This window comes from Cololabis saira, chromosome 4 (assembly GCF_033807715.1).
Source record: "Cololabis saira isolate AMF1-May2022 chromosome 4, fColSai1.1, whole genome shotgun sequence".
NCBI classification, from domain to species: domain Eukaryota; kingdom Metazoa; phylum Chordata; class Actinopteri; order Beloniformes; family Belonidae; genus Cololabis; species Cololabis saira.
The window spans coordinates 15,686,074-15,709,715 of NC_084590.1; the positions used below are offsets into that span (position 1 = coordinate 15,686,074).

Below are 23,642 nucleotides of genomic sequence, written 5' to 3' on the forward strand. Positions count from 1 at the left end.
TCATCGGGGTTCCTCATATAGTGTTAATACTTTGGTGGGAACTGCAACTATAATGGCTCAATATATTTGGCAACATATTCACAAGTTTTTACTTTGAATAACACAAAACAGTGAAATCCACTGCTACAAAGCTCACTGCCTTCTCTGCCCCGCTTTAACAAACATGTCACACAGGCCCATCATCTTTGAGTGCACAAACAAACACACACAAACAAACACACACACACACACACCGGATCAATATGCGATCACGCACCAAAGGAATGCTGCTCAGCTGACACTGATGGCAAATCAATTCAAGTGATTTTTAGGGGGTTCGCAGAAATCTACCAACTTTTTAAACAAACAGTCATCACTTTTGGAGTCGTCACATTTCCCCTCATTGGTGTTGCAAACATCATTTGATCCGGAGAGGAACACTGACCACCAATGAAAGCAGAGAGATAGTCCCAATGCAGCTTTACATGAGTCTGTTAGTCGTGACATCAGCTCAAAGCTCTAGCTGCCCGGTTTTAGTTATCTGATGTACCTGTTTCATTTATTAAAAAAACAAAACAAATACAAGGTGAATGAAAAAAATGTTTGTCCTGTTATCTAATGCACTTTTCTATTTTGAGACCAGGTTAAGGATTTATTATCTTTAACCATGAAGGGGAATAAGCCGTGATGACATGTTCTGGTGGATTATGAAACAACTGTCCAGTTACCTGGTGCACTTGTCACTGACAGGAAGGAGCTGTAACTTGTGGCAGTTTTGCAGGTTTTGATATAGAAAATCTATTTTGTTTAATAATATTTTTATATACTATCTTTTATTCTTGTTTAAATTCAATGGGGATCATAATCAGTCAAGAACATCACAACTAGTACAGCTCTGTATACTATAGTTATAAATCTTGATTACTTTCACATGGTGTTCAGTGATCCGGGCTGAGAAAAACCACCCGGAGCTCGTAGCCGACTCACCTCAACGATCTGGTTCTCTGGGTTGATGAGCTGGACGTGGGGAACGGTCATGCTAACAGGATTACCTTGTTGGTCTGTCTGCTGGGCATGGACACACACAGAGGTTATGTGAGGATTGCACTACTTTCACAGCAATCTTCTTAGTGCAGTGGGATTGACAGATGTGGGTTAAAACCGATCAACTATGAGCAGGAGACAGGCATGACTACTGCCAGCTAAACTTCAGAAAGTCACGTGAAACCCTGCCGTCTCCTGGAGACCATTACACATAAAGCCCAGTTTTGCTTAAAGGGATATTTAGTTGTTTTTTATGTGGGGGTTATGTGAAGTACCTATGAGTCATCAGTTTCTTGCCTGCAGAAGATGGCCGTTGCAGCACTCCCAGTTTGGAGAATCGGGAGGAATCCTCATAGGGAGTTGGGCTACCAGTGACTCAGACAACACTAGATTGTGGATTTTTACACCTTGTCACTTTACCACAGCTACACAGACCATAACCCGCATTGAAACACAGACAAAGGACATACATCTCTGTTGCAAAGTTTATCTAACTATATCTAATCCAGCATTTGGTCTAACCTTTCACCCAGAATGTCTTCCTAATTCTCCAAAGTGGGAATGCTGCATCTACCTACTCCCCCAGTAGTTCACACACCCTCACTTCAAAAACTGAATATCCCTTTAAATATTAAGAGAAACAACATATTGCAATACTTAAAAAGCTTCCTTCCTTGCAAAATCCTTATTACATCAAGTTTCCACAACCCAAATATGCTTTTATGCAAAGGGGGAAGCACTTTAAGGACATGCATCTTTAAAAGACTCCTTGTATATTTGTTATGACATTGCTGTGTATACGATACCTTAGAAAATTGTATTTCAATATCTCAATAAACCATTTTCAAAGTTTCTAAAAACCTGCCATAGGATAAGAAACAGGTTATCAGGACCAGTTGGATTGTATTTATTGGCCTGTATTGTGTTCACTGCTTTAGGGTAACTTTGTTGTAATTGGCACCTTACAGGACTGTCTCAGAAAATTAGAATATTGTGATAAAGTTCTTTATTTTCTGTAATGCAATTAAAAAAACAAAAATGTCATACATTCTGGATTCATTACAAATCAACTGAAATATTGTAAGCCTTTTATTATTTTAATATTGCTGATTATGGCTTACAGTTTAAGATTAAGATTCCCAGAATATTCTAATTTTTTTAGATAGGATATTTGAGTTTTCTTAAGCTGTAAACCATGATCAGCAATATTAAAATAATAAAAGGCTTGCAATATTTCAGTTGATTTGTAATGAATCCAGAATGTATGACATTTTTGCATTACAGAAAATAAAGGACTTTATCACAATATTCTAATTTTCTGAGACAGTCCTGTAAATGTAAAGTGAATGAAAATGAAATGAATTCAATAGTAGAGTTAAAGGCTGGTGGTTATCATGACAAATGGATCACCTGAATAGGATTTAGAGGATAGCTGATAGATCGCGGTGGGGGTGGGGCGACACGCAGGGACTTGTGTTTCTTGAGGCGTTCAGCCAACAGACTGTAAATGGCACTGTAGTGATCATACGCATCTGTTTGTAGGGACTGGAAAGGAAGAGAAGAGAAGGGTCAACACAAGTTGTGCTGATGACATTTGACAAAGGGCAGTGCCAAGGACTGCAGTGCACAACTCTGCTGCTCATTCGTGTCCAACCTGAAGTGTGCGCTCTCGGTCCAAACCCATTTCAGACATGGCCATCAACACCTGCTCGTTGATGAGCTCCATCTCTCTCTCCGTCTTCACCTGCTCACACTCTGCTATCAACTGGAAGGATGGAAAGATGAGGTCAAAATTACCTTCAAGGAACAGATTAGAGAATACAGTTGTTGGATTTATAATAAGTAAGAGCTGCGTTATGACAAATATTTATTGAAAATTGCAGCATTTACCATTTTTGAAACTACAAAGAAACTTGAGCAGGCCAAGAACTTTCTAAAGAACTTTAAAGGTGAAGATGAATGAAACTGTTCATCTTTAACATCTCTAGTAGTGATCAGATTACTTTGACACAAAATGGACGATATCAGAAGAATGTAATTAGCTGGCATTAAATGAGGAATTTTTTGGGGAAACTTCCAGAAAGGTCTAACCCTGTCAAACTCCGGGTCCGGATCTCCGTGTCTCATCCACTTGTTCTTACAGATTTGCTCCATGGTCAACCGTCTGCTGGGCTCCAGAACCAACATGTGTCTTATTAGGTACTCACAGTCTGCAGGGACACACACAAACAAGTGCACTCATGTTACACACTAAATCATCACCTCACTTGGGCAATTAAATAATAAAGCTTTACCAAACAAATGGTGGCTAATATTCCAAGCAACATCTTTAATTTACTCTTAATACAATCGTCTAATATTCAAGTGATACAAAGATTACAGCATGGGCTGGAGGTTGGTTTATTTTTTAGTTTTTTCCTCCTACCATGTGGTACAGATTGTGGTTTGCCAGATCATCAGGAACCACACTGCTGGTATTTGTGGTGCACTCGGGTTGGCGTGTGATCTTATTGTCGGTTAAATCTTTAGCTCACTGTGTTCCAAGCATGAAGAGAGATCTCTTTTGACATATCAACACGTAAAAGTCAATGCCTCTTTTGAATATTTAATTCTCATCCTTTATGAGCTTGAATGCCAACTGATAAGGTTGGTTCCAGTTTTCATTGTTTGGGGATTTATAATGGATTATAAGACCGATGTGCTCTTTATATCCGGTTTATTTGTTCAGCCCCTGGACTGGGGGGGGAAAAAAAGTCCTACCTGTGGACATGAAGAAAGGGATGCGGAACTTTCCACTGAGGACACGTGCTCGCAAATTTTGTAGAGTGCTGCCGTCAAAGGGTAAGGCCCCGCACACCAGCACGTATAACACCACCCCTAAGCTCTGTACAGATGAAAAACAAGTAACATTCAAGTATAAACCTCCAATCATAACTGAATTAAATGCCACATGGATTTATGTTCCTAGAAAGTGGAAGCCAGTAACTCTACTTACCCATATATCTACTTTAGGGCCGTCGTATTCCTTGCCCTCAAAGAGCTCTGGAGCCGCGTAGGGAGGACTGCCGCACCACGTCTTCAACAGCTGCCCCCGAGAAAACAGGTTGCTGAAGCCAAAATCTGACAACACACACAGGAATCGCATGACTTGTCTGAACCAAGGAAACTAATTAAAACCAGGAATATAATCCACAAGAATATAGACACACCCACTCCTGACTCAAACCTACACGAACGCACCTGCGATTTTGATGTTGAGGTTGTGGTCTAGTAACAGATTCTCAGCCTTTAAGTCTCTGTGGACGATGTTGCGGCAGTGACAGAAGTGGACTGCTGCCACGATCTGCTTGAACTTCTTCCTGGCGTCCTTCTCCGCCATGCGCCCATGAGCCACTAGGTGATCTGGACACACAAGGCAGAGTTCACATACTTAAAGGAGCTTGAGGCTGTTTTTTTTATTTGCAAAATGTAATGCAAGTCGGTCCCGATTTTCCCGCGCTGGGCTGCGGATGTGACGTCACATGACGCTGCATGCACGTTCTCCCCGTTCTCCTGTGCCGGCTTCACTGTTGGCTGCAGTACCCCCAACGGCCGTCGAGGAAGGGTGGCGATAGAGAGTCTCATTTCTTAAAAGCAGCCGCAAGCTCCTTTAAGGAGGTTGAAAACATTGCATCTAATTAGGGCTGCACGATTAATCGTTAAAAAAAAAATCGCGATCTCGATTCATGCTTGAACGCAATCTCATTTCCAAATGACGACGATTTAAATTTTTTTTTTTTTTTTTTTTTTTTTTTAAAGATGGCTGCATAAAAAAAGGACTAGGCCTATGTTCTAGGTTGTTGTAGTCCTGTCATGGTCAACTATCATGTTGTCATGTTTGTTATATTTTGTTAATGATTGTGGATTACATTTGGAGAAACATCTACCTTTCTCATCACCTGACACATATCGCACATAAATATTGTTAAAATTGTTATTGTTAAAATTATTTAAAGACAAGAGAGATGTTTATTGTTTTTATGTTCAATGTCAGCTGTTACAGCAAAAAGCAGCCAGAGGAATAATTTGTTGCCTCAGAACTACAGGATCTGTTACAAGTCCCCTTTCTGAAAGGGTGTTCAACTCAGGGAGGAACAAATATTGTTCAAAATTGTTATTATTGTTTAAATTATTCAAAGGTTTGTGTAAAGAAGACAAGAGGTGTTTATTGTTATTATATTTTTGTTCAGCTGTTGCAAAGTTAAAGTAATAAGTGCAATACATTTTATATTGGAAAAAAATCGTGAGAGAATCGTGATCTCAATTCTAAGCAAAAAAATCGTGATTCTCATTTTGTCCAGAATCGTGCAGCCCTACATCTAATACACGACTACTCTTCACAAGAGACTGAAAAAGGGAAGGAATAAGTGAGGCTTTTAAATACATTTGGATTTTCCCCAAATAAACCACTACATTCATCATGAGCAGAAACAAAAAGAAACATTAGATTGATTAAAAAAATACAAGAAATAACACCAAAATACTTCATGATACAACAGTTAGGAAGTCCCTTACCAAATATCTCTCCACCACTTGCAAACTCTGTTACCAGATAGATCATCCTCTCCGTCTCCATCACCTAAAGACAAACACATTATAACTACAAGACTTACAGATGCTCTGACAGGCCATCAGCCAGTGAAGGGCGATTCACCAGTTATACAACGGTATGAGTAAGCACTGTTTGGCATATAAACAAGAGAGATTTAAATAGAAATAAAACTGCCATGCACTTCAGGGTAGTGTTCAATCTGGGCGCTGGGATGTCAACATCAAAGTTTGAAAGCAAAAAGGCTGAAAAGTGTTTTATGGTGTTTCATTTAGGATTGTCAGATAAAACAATCCCATTAAACCAACATGTCTTGTTTGATGTTCTCCTACTGGGCAAAAAGTCTCGGGTGTAAGCGAGTGTAAGACGTGAGCAGAATGTTTCCTTGGCTCTGTGGGAGCGCACGTACCTGGTAGAGGCGGATGATGTGGGGGTGCTTTAGCATCTTCATGATTTGCACTTCTCTGAATATCTTCTTCAGGTTTTCGTCATCCAGTTGAGTCTTATCCACTATTTTTATAGCCACCTGGAAACATGGAGACACGGATGGGAAAGAACATGATTAGAGAACAGGAGATGACTGTGAAGGAGGAGGTTCAGACAGCAGAAAGGGGAAGAAATGAGGATAGAATGGGTGGTAATACAAATAAAGAAAGGATTCACAACTAAAAGTTCATGATATTAAGCTTCAAGACGATATTATGAAAAATAGTGTTTGGGAACATGTTTGAGAGTCTAAAGTGACCATTATCTCAAACTCTGAGCTACCCTGACTCAGTCCCCTTGTTTGGGACGGACCAGAGCAGGAACAGTCTCAGTCACTGGGGGTTTCATATTTGCAGGTTTTGTGACATTACAGACCCAGAGCAGCGTAGAGCTGTCTCAGGTCCTTGTCTTTATTCTTACTAATTTCACATCATGCTGATTTCGCTGCACATCTGAGATGGCTGAACAAAGCTGCAACCCCAGTTTCAAAAGAGGCACACCCATGAAAGAGGGAGGGAGAGTGGATTCGCTTGGCGGACTCTGCTTCCTTTAACCAGCTTCGATGAACAGCGTGAAAACATATATCTGAAAAGTGTGCTTTTGAACTGTGTCCTTGAGGTTTTCTTTTTTTAAACCAAAACATGTAACAAATTAGGGACACAGTCTTTTGCCTTTGCATCAGTGACTACGTTTACATGCAGTCAAAATTCGGGTTATTGCTAATATTCCGGTTACTGAAACATTCGGAATATTCCGTTTACATGCGTGACCAAACAGGGTTTTCCCTGTATACATGGTAATGAATCATTCGGGATATCTGGATCAAAACAGCGACGCACGGAGAACGTTTATGACGCAATTCCCGTCATTTCCGCTTCTTCTTCCTGTATCCAAATTCAAAACAAATGGTGCTTCGCGTGACTTTTCGCTCACCTTCTTTTAAATCTCGCTATCCCGGTACTTTCTACCGTCTACAAATGCCAAAATGTTCATATCCTTCATTACATTTATGAAGTGATTAGTCTCCTCCTCACTCCAAAAGTGTGGCGTGGTCTTGCGTTTCCCCGTGTTTATAAGAACTTCCTGGACTCAAAAGACCAGGATTCCTTGCGAACAGAGCATGCGCAGAAAACAAATTCCTGTTCCGTTTGATTGGGATATTCCGTTCGGCGTTTACATGACCGAATATTCGGGTTTTAAAAGGAGTAACCCAGGGGTCATATTCGGGTTATTCAAAGGGGTTATTGGTGTTTACATGGCCGTGCAAAACCGGGTTATTGCTAATATTCGGGTTTTAAAAGAGTTATTGACTGCATGTAAACGCAGTCAGTGCTGTAGAGAAAATATCCTGCAAAGAAGACTAGTGGAAGGAGTGACTTGCCTTCAAGCCTTTAACGCTAAATTGACTTGAACCAACGTCCAGAGTGATGATCTAGTGCAATATTTCATATTGAAACTAGTGTTTTCTGTGTCGGCTCCTGTCAAACTCTGAAGGTTACAGTGTGTCAAGCACTTTCTATCGGGTGATTCTGAGTTTATTGAGGTAAATTTAGCTGACTAGCTGCTCTTTGTCCATTAACATTGCAGCTCTAGTATGTGTTTGTTTGTTTGCTTGTTTTTTCCCCTTTTCAGTGTTTGTTGTTCTGAGACGTGGTAGCTATGATTGCCAGTGTTGCTTTAACGAATGTTACCTTAACATGAGTTCAGGACAGACACAGTGTTTACACCACTTTAACTTAAACAGCTCTGAAGCCCTGAGGTTTACACACAACAAATCTGGTTAACTTCAGAGAGTTTGGCCATTACTGTAAAAGCAGATTCAAGGACTTTAGGATACTGATCAAAGTACCACTCTTAACAGAGCTTAACTGTATTTTGATACCAACCGGTCCCAAGGAGGTACTACCAGGTCCACCAGGTCCCACATGTTCAATAGCCATTTCTAATCTGAAGCAGAGCACACCGTGTAAGGCCCAGTCCCAATACACCAACTACCCCTACTTTTCAGCCCTACCCCTAAATTTTGCGCGTTCCCGTGAGGGTAGTGGTGTCCCAATTCCTCTTTTCATCTAGGGGGAGTGCAGAAAACGAGGGCGAGTGGTTATCAATATAGCCCGACAGAGCGAGGGTTTTCAGATGCTCACTAGCTGACCTAGGGCCAGAAAAATTTCCCAGAATGCTTTTCGTCGTCATTTGCGGACTGAATCAACAAAAAAAAAATGGCGGCCATTTCTTATTTTTTAGTGAATAAAATCAATATTTTGAGTTAGTTTCTGCATAAAAATGCATTTTGATTACATTTCTAGCTAGAAATATATATTTTACTTTCATAATATTCACTCAGTGAATGTGTATAATCACTCGCTTGCCCATTGTTGCGAAGTTTTTTTTTAAACCTCGCCAGAACAAAGGCTGATTTATGGTTCCGCGTTACACCAACGCAGAGCCTACGGCGTAGGTTACGCAGTGACGCGTGCCGTACGCCGTACCCTACCGTAGTGAGGCCCGTAGTGAGGGCTAGTGGTAGTGAGTTAGGGCTAGTGGTAGAAAGTAGGGGGTGTATTGGGATTGGCCCTAAGTGTTTGGGGGGAACTTTTGTGGAAGAGAACCATTTTAATGACATGCATACCATATTCAACAGAAAACTCGGCTGATCTTATGGGGTTCAGAATCAATTAACCAAATGACAAAGTTGTAGGACATTCCTATCTGACATATTGTTAGATGTCAACAAAAAAAAACTCTGTCCAGTGACTCAAAAATATTAATAAAACATAGGTTTTAAATAGCGTTTTTTCTAGGTACCCAAAGACGCTTCACAATGGTTGTATTATTCATTCACTCTTGGTGATGGTATTGGAAATACATATGTTGGCCCTGGGGTGGACAGACGCTAACGTGGCAGCCAATCCACACCAACGGTCTCTCCGACCACCACCGGAACATTCATACAACAACAAAAAGCAATAAAATAAGCAATAAAAGCAGTTATCTGCCATCGGCTGGAGAAAACAGAATAGACAATGGCACTCAAGGAAATGATGAGCCAAACTAAGCATTGTCAAGCACAGCATTTTCTCCATGATCCAGGCTGTTTGGGTAACCTGACCTATGGCTCCACTGTGAGCACAACTGTTGCGTAACTTCTGAGCCTCGGACAATAGCTCCAGCAGCGTGGACTGTGATCGTGTGTGACAGGGGCTTAGCTCTGCCACTTAGGAAAGGGTAGGCATCTTTAATGACTTAATCAAGCACGGATAATGGACATGACCCAAAATACAAGATCTGCCAAAAATAGATGATCAAAAAGAGAACAGCAAGCACACAGCACTCACACAAAAAGCCAGCATCCGTCAAATTCTGTGGAGTGCCGTACTGAGAGCTCTCCCTTTCCTGAGAAAAGACATGAAGAAGATGAGGCCATTTGAAGCGCGTCAAGGTCAACTTCCTCTTGGAAGAAGGAAGGGGAAGTGAGGAAGAGCAAACAGGGGTCTTGTGAGGGCTCAGAACAGTAACAGTGACATTAACTCAGCTCATTGTGTGAATTTCCCTTCGAGGGGCATTGTACAAATTGTGAAAAACATGTGCCCCAGTGGAGACCGTGTCTTCCTCGCATGTAGGAGTTTACCGAAAGTGAGACCAGGATGTTTTGTGGGTTTTGTTTTCAACTATAAAAAGATTTACCCAAGATGACTTTCACTGTTGGAATAAGTGCAATCTTACGCTTCATTTATCCTAAGATGAACACAGAAGAGGCATCGATCCGGAAATTGATCGTATTCAGCATGTGGATGAGGTCAGGCTTTTCAACTGTAAATGGGCGTTTATTTTGAAAGATGTGAAATGCAACCGCATCAATGTTTTTCCACCAGGCGGTCTTCTTATCATGTGGAATACTGCGGGAAAATAATGCTGCTAATACTGGCGGGGTGTTTTACGGGGGTCGCTGTCTTGAGCAGTTCGCAGCGAGTGCCACACACTTCACACACTCATTGAAGATGCTACAATAACTTAACTGTGCTGTTACCATGGACTACGGTCAAACTTTACAGCTGGTGGATGTCACATGACTAGGGGTGGGCAAAAATATCGATATGGCAATATATCGCGATACTTTTCCAGCCAATTCAATATCGATATTCAAAATTTGAATATCGATTTTTTTTAATTTTTTTTTAAATATTTTTTATCCCCGATTTTTTTCCCATTTTATCACCCAGTGCTCCTACCTAAGTGACAGTCCTGGGCATTGCCACTCTCTACCAACCCTGGGAGGGCCCTGCACTGAGCTCAGGTTTTATTTCACGTTTTATTTCATTTTATAATTTATTTTTTATACAACACAATTGCCTGTCCTTAAAAAATGAAAAATAATGGACAGAGGTTTATTTATTTATGGATTTATATCTATACTGACTGATCACTGTGCCTGTCCTTGGTTTTAGTACCCATCTTTCTTGTGTTTATTATCATTTGCCACATAATTAAAGCAACCTCATACTAAATTTAATGTTAATTTCATATGATGTAAATAATATGAAAAACATATACAAATATGTTGTAACTTTAGCTTGTATAGTTATAATAAAACATTGTTTTGACTCAGTTTGTCCCATGAATTGTCACTATAATCTGATGAACGTGCAACTCGGATTTTAAGATCCATCACTATCATCTGATGTACATATATACAACTTGGATTTTAAGATGTGTAATGCATTACATTTTTCGGTGAACTATGTAGAATATAATAACCGGGATATCGGATAATCGGGATATCGCAATGTGTATCGTATCGTGGCTCAAGTATCGTGATGCGTATCGTATCGTGAGGTCCTTCCCAATACCCACCCCTACACATGACATCAGATGTCACAGACACAAAACCATTTCGAGTCGGCTGAAGAACCTGCTCCTATTTGGGAACACTTGTTGGGAAAACTATTGCCTTTTTACGACATACTGTTTGTCTGCAGCCAGCTGAAGACAACTCTCGGGGTGAGGCTGGTCAGCTACGGAAGCTAAGCCGTGGTGGAGGCATAACAATTATGGAGATGAAAGAAAATAGATTTTTATTTTTAAACATCCTCATAAACTTTAAATTGAATTAATCAATAAACTGATTTATCACCCAGCCCTATTTTTCTGTGTACTTGTCTCTCCAAACCGAATCTTGCTAGCAGCAGCGGCTGACAAGGCCTGGAATCAACATCAAAATTAATTGAATATGAATATTTTTCCGATCAAAATTATTGACTGATTATTTTAGTTTTCTTTTTTATATCACCAATAAAAATGTTGCTGTAAATATGCTCAAATATTAAAACTGGCATATTCTCTTAATGAATGTTTAAGGTAAACACAATAGAAGGCTTTTATGGGAACAGTTAACAAAGAAATGTGGGAAAGTCATAAGAATTAAAACTGGACTCTGAAAATGAATTAGCAGATGTTTCCAAATCAGTGCTGTAGGTCCCATTTCAAGTGACTTAATTTTTCAGTCTGACATAACCGAGATGGTGGTTGAAAGCTCTGCGATACACATTTGCAGGTTTTCATTTGTGCTACACTGGGCAGCAAGTCAAGCGATGTTTTTACAGAAAGCATTTTCTTACAACTTGGCATGTTGTGACAGCAATTCATGCTAGCATACCAAGCATGCTGTTGGTGTTGAAAACGTGTAATCAGCTGAGAGACTTGCTTTCTTTAAATCTTTTATCGTATTGAACAGCCTGTGTTCTTGAAAAAAAACAAAAAAAAAAACCTCAAACTGACAAAAAAAAAAACTTGGAAAGAAAGGCAATCCCAGCACTTCTGTTCCACTGTACATGTGATCGGAATGTGCATCTGAGGTATTTTAGGCTCTTGGAATCTATTCTTGGAAGCGGCAATCATCCAGTTTTGTTGATATAACTGCTCCCTTTGGCATCTTCTGGAAGGTAACGACAGGACATCTGGATCGGAGCAACACTCCGGGCCTGCAAGGATGCCAACATCTTCCCATGGACATTGTGCTCATTTTGGGAGATGTGACAACCATGTTCATCTGCAATTATGAAAACGCAGATGTTTGATATAAGCCTGTGCATAAAAAGCAATGATATGATGACTATGACAAAATAAGACTCAGGAAGAGAACAGTCGGATAGAAAAAAAAAAAAGGAAATGCGGAGATTTCGGCCTTGACAAAAACAGCACTCAGCTGTTGAGTTTCTGCTGCCATGGAGGTTAGATGAATGTAAATACAGCTGATAATTATTTGGTGACATTAAGGTCTGCCAGTAGGGCGGTCAGGCAACTGCCACAACCAAAATGTTCACTTTTCTGTTTTTATGTCAACAAACACTAATGAGCCACTGGAAAACTTGTGAAGACCAGGTCCTTAATTATAAATAATTAGGAGTACTTACTTTGTTCCTACAGAAAGGAGGAATTGGGGATTTATATAGCCATTACTTGATTTTAGGGCTGTAACGGATCACAGATGAGCCGTGGGCCACCTGCTACGTGTCTTGTAAGCCGTGGATTGATTTTTGGCTCAAAAACATGTAGTACAAGTATAAGTTTAGCACAGCGCCGTGGATTGTGAATAATGAAGAGTAACCTCAGAGGGCTCTTTCATCTTTTAAGCCCCTCTTTGGTGGCCTCTTTGGCTTCCCTGTCGACAAGCATCCGCATCGAACCAAGGCCGAAGAGGAACACTTTGGGATACGGCATGAGGTTGCTGAGGTAACAGCATGGGGTCCCCCAGCTGCAGCGGACGCACTTCATCAATTCAAAATACAAGCATCAATCACCTTCATCAAGTTGATGCTTTATTTAAGTTTGGTGGACTAAACAGTAGGGCTGGGCGATATGGACCAAAAGTCATATCTCGATATTTTCTAGCTGAATGGCGATACTCGATATATATATCGATATTTTTTCTGTGCCATAATTGGGGTTTCCCCCAAAGCATTATAGCATAGCATCTCTGTTAGCTTCATTTTTTTCTGAGGCAAACTCTTAAAAAAACAGTCAGTTTTAATACAAAGCCTCGTGCCAAATGTCACACAGGTACCTTTGTTAACAGAGGTCTGCACAATATCAAAATGTATAAAACAAATGAAATAAAAATAAACTTCCTGCATATATAGAATAAAAATGCTTCTTGAATAAAATAAAACAAATATCCCTTTCCTGCATAACAATTAAATTAAAATACACTGTGCAATTAATACAATGTAAACAGTAACAGGCAGACTTTTCCACTGAGGTTGACAGTTGTGCAAGTCCATTTGTCACAAAATAAGCTATATCAAAATCATTAAAAAAATGTAAAAAAAATAAAATAAAAATAAAAAATAAAATTTTTTAAATCGATATAAACGATATTGTCTCGTACCATATCGCGTTTGAAAATATATCGATATATATTAAAATTTCGATATATCACCCAGCCCTACTAAACAGCCATAGTGTTCTGACACGTATGAAATCCCATTATCCCACTGTTCCCCAGACAGAAGAATAGCCTAACACACATACCTGGGTTTTTGTTTTTATGCATATACCTGAGTTAGTTTAAGAAAGGCTTTTAGTGGGCCTAATGCCAAGCAAAACAAGTATCACGCCTCTTTATTGTCCTTTTGTTTTGTTTTATTGCACTCTGAGTAGCCTACTGCTGTCTATTATTTGAATGACGCAAGCACCACCCCAGGCGCATATTTTGCTCTTGCATTGTTTTGTTATAAGATGATTCAAACGTTTGACCTGTTGAATGCCGTTCCTCCCTTTAAGTGCTACTCATAAATGGAAAACAACTAATATGAATCCAAATGAGCGGAATCTGTTTGAATCAAATCCTGAATCTTTATATTATGAATCACAAAAACAAACTTGCTTGTTATGTAATGAGGGGAAATGCTCTTTATGTCAGCAAATGTCCTGAGAGTGCGGCATGAGGAGTTACTTGATTGGACAGCAGGCTTACAACTTAAAAGAAAGGGTGGAAAGCACATTATCAAGTTACTGTCTTTTATACTTTTGTAATCTACTTAATTATAACCAGTTCCAGGTGAACAGCAACAGGTCCACTGCCAGTCAGAGACTGGTGGGATTTGGATTACTTGGAGCTTGTCAGCAGCTTATACACAAGTTAATGACAGCAACGCTTTAATGTCCTTCTGCGTGTACCTGGCAAACAAACAGACCTGCTTACGTAGACGCTGCTGTATCAACACATGGCAGCACATTATTCATACTTCTGCACGCCAGGATGTGCACTGATAAAACAAATATCTGCATTTTCAGCACTGAATTTCTACTGAAATATTAGAGGGGGGGGGGGGTGAATAAACAGAATTGTCTTAGAAGTATTCAATGTATTTCTACTAAAAAATGTAGCCTTTATGATCATGTATACCACTTCTTGCCAGATGAGATCATGACGAAGGATGGGGGAAGTGATTAGCTAGCTGGTCACTGTAAATGACTGATTTTCACTTTGATCGGCTCCGACTGGTGAGCGGCAAGTCAGCCAATGAAATATCTGTTAGTAAATCTGCCTGATGGAATAACTCCGTCAGCATGTTTGGTGAGGATGTTTTTCAACTGTTAGTATGTGATATGGAAAGTATTTTTCAACATGTAATGCATGCAATTAGCTTCAATGACTTATTTAAACCTTTTAAACAGCAACAGTGCATCTCTCTGCTTATGGCACAGTGATCCATCTTTCATGGAAATACCTGGAATGATCAAGAAATTGCGACATAATTATCTCCACATATCTCCTGTAGTCAAGGATAGAAATAATGCAAATACGATACATCACCTGAGCTCATTATACACAGCACCAAGCAGGTTGCAATTACAAAAACCTTTGAAACTTATCGAATGTCACATGCACACACAAAAGTACAAACAGGGGAAAGCTAATCCTAAAAACAGCAATCAATGTCACAAGTGACACTGATCTGATCTGATTGCAGCTTGATGTCTGGGTTGACCTTTGAATACTTGTTGCATTGCATCGATTTTCATTTGCAACAGTTCAAGGTTTGTGGGAGGAAAAAGATAAAGTGCTCTTACTCACAGCTGTTTTGGATGGCCAGTGTCAATGTTTGAGTTTTTTTTTGTTTTTGTTTTTAATCTTTGTTTTTCCGAGCAGAGAAAAATGTTACATTAAAATAAAAACTAAAACTAGTTCTGAGAAAACTGTAACAAGCAGGTCAGACCTTTCAAAGAAAAAAAAACAGAACTGGTCTTCTAAGTGTACCATGCAGTTTCAGTTCAGAGAAGCCTCAGATGTCAGCAGTGGCGGCATCACATCCTTCCTGGGTCTCGGGCACAAGCGCATCGAGTTCACAAGTGAAAAGAAATGCATCTGGCTGGACGGGAAAACACGTGATCTCCTCTCAAGCAGCTCTGTTGGTTACAACTCAGTCTGTGGAGGGTGAGCAACCGGCTTCAGTCATCAGTCAGCTAGTTTAGGATATTTACATGTTCATAATGAGGTTATGGCTTAATTAGGTTCACTGCATATTTTTCACTACTATATGAAAAAGTTTACTTTAAACGAAAATGTGTCTTGAAATCAGCTGTAGTTACAGTATGTCCTACCATTCATTTTAAAGACACTGTTTTTATTGCAAAATGCAAACTTTGCTTTTTACAAGTAATGCAACACTTCCGAGATCATGCCTCTTGATAAATTACATCTCTTAATTACATGTACTAAATAGGATTTGGTGTAAAGTACATGTCAGGTGGTCCAAAAGCCTGTACTCTATGCTGACATTAGATATTAACAGCTGCCTGTTTTGTCCCTTCTGTCCTTTTCTGAAACTGACACGCCAACAAATACACTCAACAGCTTTTTGTGACATATTTCATTTGCACATTACAACTAAATACTATCAACATCAGCCAGGAGACCGGGGATGTAATGGATCACACCGTGATCATAGCACATCACGCTGCATGTCATTGCAGTTTCAGGGAACTTCATGTTAGGCTACAGCATGGAAGGGCTTCAGCATTAGAGTGGGGTTTCCAGCTTGGGCACAAATACACGATTGGTTCAATGCGAAAAATGTACTTACAGTTGATTAATAAAGCATAAATCTCCTTATTTGAAGGGTGCTGGGGGAGGGGTAGTCGGGGCAGAATCTCCATTTTACGACATAGTGAACGAGTGTAGTTCACGCCTGTAACACCAAACTAGGGATGTCCACAAGCATGAATGTGACCCTTGTGCCCGCTCAGGCACATGCCACCTGTGTCCAGAGGAAGCAAGCAAGTTTGTGTGGGAGACTAACTGAGGCATGCAAAACAGCAGAGTGCCAGCCAGAAAGTAACTCAAAAGCCTGTGAAAAGAGAGTTCTTTTCAACTCATAAACGCTATGGTGATACAGGGTTTTTTTGCCAGCTGGTTGCTGCATTTAAAGTGTGCAGCACAGATAAGGTCTTTGCCACGCTGTTGCAGGTGAGGGCCGATGCCACCGCCGGCCGGAGAGAGTGTCCTGGAACTGGCCAAGCATTCAGGTTCAACACTCGTCTGAAAATGTCATCTTAGTTTTTAAATCGATTGTGCCACCCTTTTCTGTGATTTCCAGTTTTTCCAGTCAAATGTAAAAATTCCAGTATCAAATACAAATACAAATTCAACAGATTAAATACTAAACCTTATTTCAATATAATGGAAACCAATTCAACAAAATGCAAACACTCTTACAGGCTAATAGATTAAAACATTCAAAAGGTAACTAACAATTAAAAAAAAGGATGCATGTATTCCTTTGATGTAGGGCTGTTCGATTAATCGATTTTAAATCGTAATCGCGATTATGTAATTAGAACGATGTTAGAACGTGAAACTCGTAAAATCGATTTTTCACTTTTTTTTTTTATTTTGTTTTATTTATTTTTTTACCTTGTCTGCACACATATTAATGATTGATGTAAATACCCTCAATACCTGCGACAAGTGCCCCATCGGAGAGGCTCTTTAGTGTAGGAGGGGGCGTTGTAACATGCCACCGGGTAGACCGGCTCGTGTTCCTTGCAAAAAACTTGCAAATGTGAATAGCAAATGTAATGACTGACATTACACACCTCTACCTCATTCATGAGTTGCATTATTATTTAGCATTCAAAGACCCAGTTTAGTTTAATTAGAAAAAGTCTTGTTTTATTTAATTGGAAATATAACTTACTGTATGTTTGAAAGTGCTGATTTGCGTTTGAGTTAAAAAAAAATGTTCAACTTATTTTACAGAGTTTTGCACTTTATTCATTCATTTTTGGTTTAATAAGAGCAAAGTTTGCACTTAAAGCCCAATGGGGCAAATGTTCAATAAAAAAACAGCATATTTGAAATAATTTCTTTGCCTTTTGTCAATTCACAAAATAATCGTAATCGTAATCGAAAATCGGATTTTGAGAGAAAAAAATCGAGATTTTATTTTTGGGCAAAATCGAACAGCCCTACTTTGATGTATTTTAATCACTATAATCATTAAGTTAAAAAACATGGAGAAATATATATGATTGTATGCATTTTATAACTTAAAGCTTTTGTTTGACCACGGTCCAGATGATGGGCTTCTTTGGCGTGGATAATAAAGTGGCCGTCCACAAATTTGTTGATGGTTTGTAACAGGATCCCATTCATTTCTCCCTGCATGATGAAGTGTTATTAGGAAAGATACTGAGCCATCCTCCATACTCAACACTAGATGTGTTCCTCAGTTGTACGCAGAAACCCAAAAGTTGTACACAAAAATAACTGCTGCCTTTACAAATAAATGTATTAATGTGTTCAAATCTTAAAGAGCAACTATCCATCATGGGGAATTATATGGCAGTTTTATATATCATCAACAGCCTTCCAGCATCCATAAAGACTTCTGGAAGATCCACCAATGACTGTAAATAGAGAATTCAGCCTATGGAGCAACATTTAAAGAGGGCAGCTGGGAAAGAGCATCATACATGCTCGTCTATGTTCATACGTGGTGGTGAGGTGATATAATATATGAGGTTAACCTTCATCTGCTGCAGGAACAGATTACACCAACCCCAGAGCGCATAATGCTAAGGCCTAACCCGTATCAGCAAGTGACGAAGTTTGACACACACGCAAACGCTCACAAACAAATCTGCCATCTACGGCTGTCTGAACATGTATCCTAACTGGATCGTGACATCATGCTAAAAATGAACGTCTTCATTTACACAACAACATTTTAAAAAACATCAGTGTACGCATATGACAAGGGCGTTTCAGGTTAGCGCCTGCATGAGTCAGCACAATGCCTTTAAAGGTATTCTACTTGTGCGCTGTTCACTGTAGAAATGACTCAGTTGAGTGTTTCAAGCTGAAAGTAGAAGACGGGATCATGTCCCCCCCACCCTCTTCTGTGCAGAACAGAGCCCACACACTTCATGATCAGATGAGCTAACTTTCAGAGGCTTCTGAGTCTACACTGTCAATACGACTCAGCAAGACTTTTAGATGATACAAACATTAGCGCAAAATGCAATAGTTTTGTTATATTATATTATGATTTGTGGCTAAACATTTTATCTACAAAGCCCAAAATACAAAAGTATGAAACCACATATAAAGATAAAACAACTACAAGCAAATATGAGCAGTATGCATATAGCAATCCATTACAGTATTACTTATTAAAGCAGCCAAAACAGGCCATGGATGACAGTATAAACATCCAGTGTAAAAGTAAAAGAAGATTAGAGATCAATGGATACGCCTTGTATGTACAGTGGTGATACAGCCTTTCAGAAATCAAAGCAGCCAACAGCCAATTTTGATGCTTTGATTGTTCACACAGACAAGTGATTCACCAGAAACTCCATTAAATTAAGTTTGCTTTACAAAGAATAGCTTGCTAATACTGTTTACCTTTAAAAACTTAAAATTCAGAGGAATGGCTAGAAAGACTGCTGGGTGTGGGGTGATGCTGGCTTGGTGCTACTATGGACAACCTAAGAGCCACAAAATACCACGCAAGTGCCTGGCACAGGCGTTTAGCCAACTGGGCATTTCCACATCTCACCTCAAAAATTAAAGCAAAAAAGAAGAAATGAGCAATGAAAAACAGAAAATCTTTTTCTTGCTCTTCACCATTTTTCCTCGTTTTACTTAGTGGCAGTTGGAACGACAAAATTGGTGTTCTACCACAGCCAAAAAAGTTCAAGGGAGTACAGTATGTGTCACATTTTTATTTCTGTGTTCAGCTAGACAGTTAAATGCAAAATGATCTGCACCTTCAATAGAAATCTCCTTTGTAAACCTTTGCATGCATACGAGTCTTTACGGTACCCCCAGGACGTCTGAAGCACAACCACAGACAAGAGTCACCAGCTCGTCACACCCATATTTATAGTGTTTGGTCACACATTTGTAATGTTAGCTTCTCACTACCTTCAGCCCAACAGTTTCTGAAGGAAGAAAACAAGAGATTTCTGATGGTGTACCATATCAAAGACATCTTGAGTGATCAGTTTTGAGTAGTAAAAAGGACAAGAGGAAACAGACAACAGAGATTAGGAGAGTTTTAACGAGTTTTGGAGATCACTTTCTGAAATATTCTGAAAGTATTCTATTCTATATTCTGGCCTTAGTCTCAGAAAACACACATGTTTTTGCTCATGTGTTTACAATTTTTTTTTCTGCCCTCTGTTTCGTTCACAATGGAGTCCTGCCCCGGAGCGCTCACAAAGACACGCGCATGTGCTCACAGGTGCGACACTCCCACCAGCGGACAGAGACCGCGTCAGAAAACATATATCAACAACCTCAATCAGAGACAAAAATATCTGTTTGGATTTTCCTCCCACCGTTTTTGAGCCGTTTCCTTGACTGATATCACCAGAAGAAACATGAACACCATAATTCTTTTAAAAGGAACCCTGGCTATTAAGACATGTAGTCCCTAATTAGCCACAATTGTTCTCTTATACTAAAATATGTTGTTAGAAACACATAAAATAATCTAATTGCTTTAAAAATCTACAATGTTTATCACATATTTTGACCTACGGGAGGCGCCATGTTTTACCTGCGCAATGCATTCTGGGGGCGATGACGTAGAGCGGTGGCTCTGGGAAGATAAGCCCCGTTAGTTTAACTGGGACAGGTATCTAAAACATAGATGAGCAGCACTCTCCCGGCCGTGGAGGCTGACGAGGGAGCCCATAAGACGTATCGGTTCAGGCAAACTGGATCAAAGTTCTGTGATGCACGGGAGATCTGCAAAAATGATCAATGTCGTGCGCATCTTACCAGTGCATTAGGCTCCTGCGTAGACGGCGTAGCCTACGGCGTAGACGGCGTAGCCTACGGCGTAGACGGCGTAGCCGGGGCTTTAGAGCCTGCAGCGCACCGCCATCCGCTCTCCGCTCTCGCCGCCGCCGGGATGGAGACGCCGGTGGGGAAGGAGGCACGTTTGAGTGGGCATAGCCCACCCCTGCCCCCCCCTAAAACCGGCTTCGGTGCTGGGTGATGACAGACCAGAGGCTGAGGGGACTGGCTCGGGACTTTGACGAAACGGGAGGCGCAGACTTCGCTTCAAATAGGCAAGAACATCTTTATTTAATTTAATGACACCAGATCTGGCTGGGGTTTTTATTGTAGCATCGGCTATCTGCTAGTTGAAACGTGTGGTCGGTTAGTCTTTCTGAGTTTTATGGTGTTTTTATAGTTCATGCTTTATGGTGCGGTACTTTTTTTTTTTTAAACTTTTTTGTAGGTGCGCCGTCACCTTAATGTTTAGCTGTGTTTTGATCTGTGTTTCTGGTGCGCCATCACCTGTTTAGCTGTGTTTTCATCTGTTTCTGGGTGTCAAAACAGTGGACGGGGGCCAGCAGGAGCCACCGTCTGACATCACTACCCAGAATGTAAACAACAATGGCAACCTACATGTTAAATTATATTTTCAAATTTTATAAAAACGAAGACATCAAAAAGGTTTTTTATATCACATTGTTATAATTGATACCAACATTTATCTTTTAAGACCTACATGTCTTAATAGCCAGGGTTCCTTTTAAGAAGTGTTGGAATGACAATAGTCATGATGACCACAGTTATCATAACAGTCGATCATTACATTTGTTGTCAGGTAATTTTGGCTTTCATTTTTGTCGACTACATCAAATATTTGTTGCACCAGCAGCCGTTGCTCCGATTAGTACCAAACAACATACCATCATCTTCCTGTTCCATTCACACCTGTACAACAGTTCCAGAAGAAGCTTCTAATGCTTTGGGAAACTCCTCACCTTGTTACAGAACCTAAAAATCTCACCTGTCTGTCCTTCAGAGCTAAAGACCTTCACAACGTACATATATACTTACATATATAACTTCTGTAGAGACTTTTATTGGCCCAACTATATGAACAAATAAGAACCTTTCAGAACACACTGCAGTTTTTTTGCAATGTGGTTTCACAACAGTCTGCCTCATCGAGCCCATTCTCATGTGGAAAAAGCAGGTAACATTGTAAGAATCCTTCTCCAGTGTAGTTAATATGATTCAGTCTGCAGTGCTACATGAAAACCCCCAGAACACACAGGTGGATATCGCCACTCATGCCAGCTGTGAGACTGAACAATAGCGTGTCTCTGAGTGGGTGGTCTCTGCAGGGACAGTACTTTCCCCATTTCACCTCATTCTGTACACTCCAGGCTTCAAGTACAACTCAGAGTCCTGTCATTTCCAGAAATACTCAAATGAAGCTAATGATGTTGGGTGTTAGTGATGGAAAGGAGACTGAATACAGGAAAAGTAGTATACAGCTTTGTGGCATGATGCTGGAATAGAATAATCTTATCTGGAACATGAACAGGCCAGAACATGAATGAGATGACTGTGGATTTTAGGAGGGCCAGGCATAAGTCAAAAACTATTTCCACCTTAGGAGAAGAGGCAGCGGTGCTGGAAGACTACACGCACTTATCTCAACAGATACGCTTGCAGAAGCAACACTGAGATTATCATTAAGAAGGTACAGAACAGACTTTAAATGCCAAGAACTATTATGTCTTTCATTGTTTGAAGGAAGATGTTTTATGTTTGTTTCTATGAGTCAGTGGTGTCAAGAAACTAAACAAAAAGATATAGCCACTTAGCTCTTTACGAGGACTGCTGTGGAGCCCCTGGAGCTGATTGTGAAAATAAGAATACTATAAATATCCGTAATGGCCAACGCTGTACACCTGCATCACACCTCCATCAATCTGGTTAGCCATATCTTCATCTTTCTGCGATGACGACAGGTATCTGAGGTCATTCATGATGACAAAATCTTTAAGGGCAGGAGGAGACTCCTTTAGGAGGAAATTTACCTGCGTGTTCATCTCACTTTTTGTAATTGTTTCTGTTGGTAAAGAATACAACTGTGTGAATTAAATTTCAATAGGGGATTATTAGAGCAAGTTAAAACTGAATTTCCATGATCTATTCAGCGATGTACAGTGGTAAGCTGTACTTACACCAAGACAAAAGGCTGGCGTGGAAGCTAACACCACCAGTTATGTAGGAGCAGGAGTCTTTTTTTCACTAAAGATGATCAAAGAAATCCAGCAGACTTTTGTCTTAACAATTTTATATCTAGCGATTAGGGATGGGCGGTATGGACTAAAAAATGTATCACGATTATTTCTGGCATTTATCCCGATAACGATTAAAAAAAATACCAATTCAACTCCACCTTTTTAACTATGAATCTATCTCGCTCTCAGATCCGCCATGTTTGTCATCAACGGGAATGTATGTATGTATGTATGTATGTATGTATGTATGTATGTATGTATGTATGTATGTATGTATGTATGTATGTATGTATGTATGTATGTATGTATGTATGTATGTATGTATGTATGTATGTATGTATGTATGTATGTATGTATGTATGTATGTATGTATGTATCCTTCCTTCCTTCCTTCCTTCCTTCCTTCCTTCCTTCCTTCCTTCCTTCCTTCCTTCCTTCCTTCCTTCCTTCCTTCCTTCCTTCCTTCCTTCCTTCCTTCCTTCCTTCCTTCCTTCCTTCCTTCCTTCCTTCCTTCCTTCCTTCCTTCCTTCCTTCCTTCCTTCCTTCCTTCCTTCCTTCCTTCCTTCCTTCCTTCCTTCCTTCCTTCCTTCCTTCCTTCCTTCCTTCCTTCCTTCCTTCCTTCCTTCCTTCCTTCCTTCCTTCCTTCCTTCCTTCCTTCCTTCCTTCCTTCCTTCCTTCCTTCCTTCCTTCCTTCCTTCCTTCCTTCCTTCCTTCCTTCCTTCCTTCCTTCCTTCCTTCCTTCCTTCCTTCCTTCCTTCCTTCCTTCCTTCCTTCCTTCCTTCCTTCCTTCCTTCCTTCCTTCCTTCCTTCCTTCAGCTTTACACAAAAACATCATCAAGGGGAATTTATCGTTTTTACCGCGTCATGACAAATTCTTATCGTGAGGAATTTTTTTCACGGTATATCGTTAACGGTAAAATATCGCCCATTCCTACTAGCGATATGTAATCACTTTCCAGGTATGTTTTTATGAGTGCAT

General features: G+C 40.0%; 1 protein-coding gene across 8 annotated transcripts in view; it reads right to left on the minus strand.

The window, feature by feature from the left end:
• The window catches only part of sik3 (SIK family kinase 3), a 53,235-nt gene that overhangs the window by 23,658 nt on the left and 5,935 nt on the right, over positions 1 to 23,642 (minus strand). For 4 of the 8 annotated variants that reach the window (XM_061718964.1, XM_061718963.1, XM_061718961.1 and 1 more), the window contains exons 2-10: positions 6,021 to 6,137; positions 5,578 to 5,641; positions 4,264 to 4,425; positions 4,019 to 4,143; positions 3,784 to 3,907; positions 3,115 to 3,233; positions 2,678 to 2,788; positions 2,434 to 2,568; positions 967 to 1,044 (exon numbers count right to left, since the gene is read on the minus strand). In XM_061718964.1, the coding sequence (XP_061574948.1) occupies positions 967 to 1,044; positions 2,434 to 2,568; positions 2,678 to 2,788; positions 3,115 to 3,233; positions 3,784 to 3,907; positions 4,019 to 4,143; positions 4,264 to 4,425; positions 5,578 to 5,641; positions 6,021 to 6,137 (1,035 nt within the window). Of the gene's footprint in view, positions 1 to 966; positions 1,048 to 2,433; positions 2,569 to 2,677; positions 2,789 to 3,114; positions 3,234 to 3,783; positions 3,908 to 4,018; positions 4,144 to 4,263; positions 4,426 to 5,577; positions 5,642 to 6,020; positions 6,138 to 23,642 lie in introns of all 8 variants that reach the window. The other 4 variants (XM_061718962.1, XM_061718960.1, XM_061718959.1 and 1 more) reach the window with 1 other exon arrangement.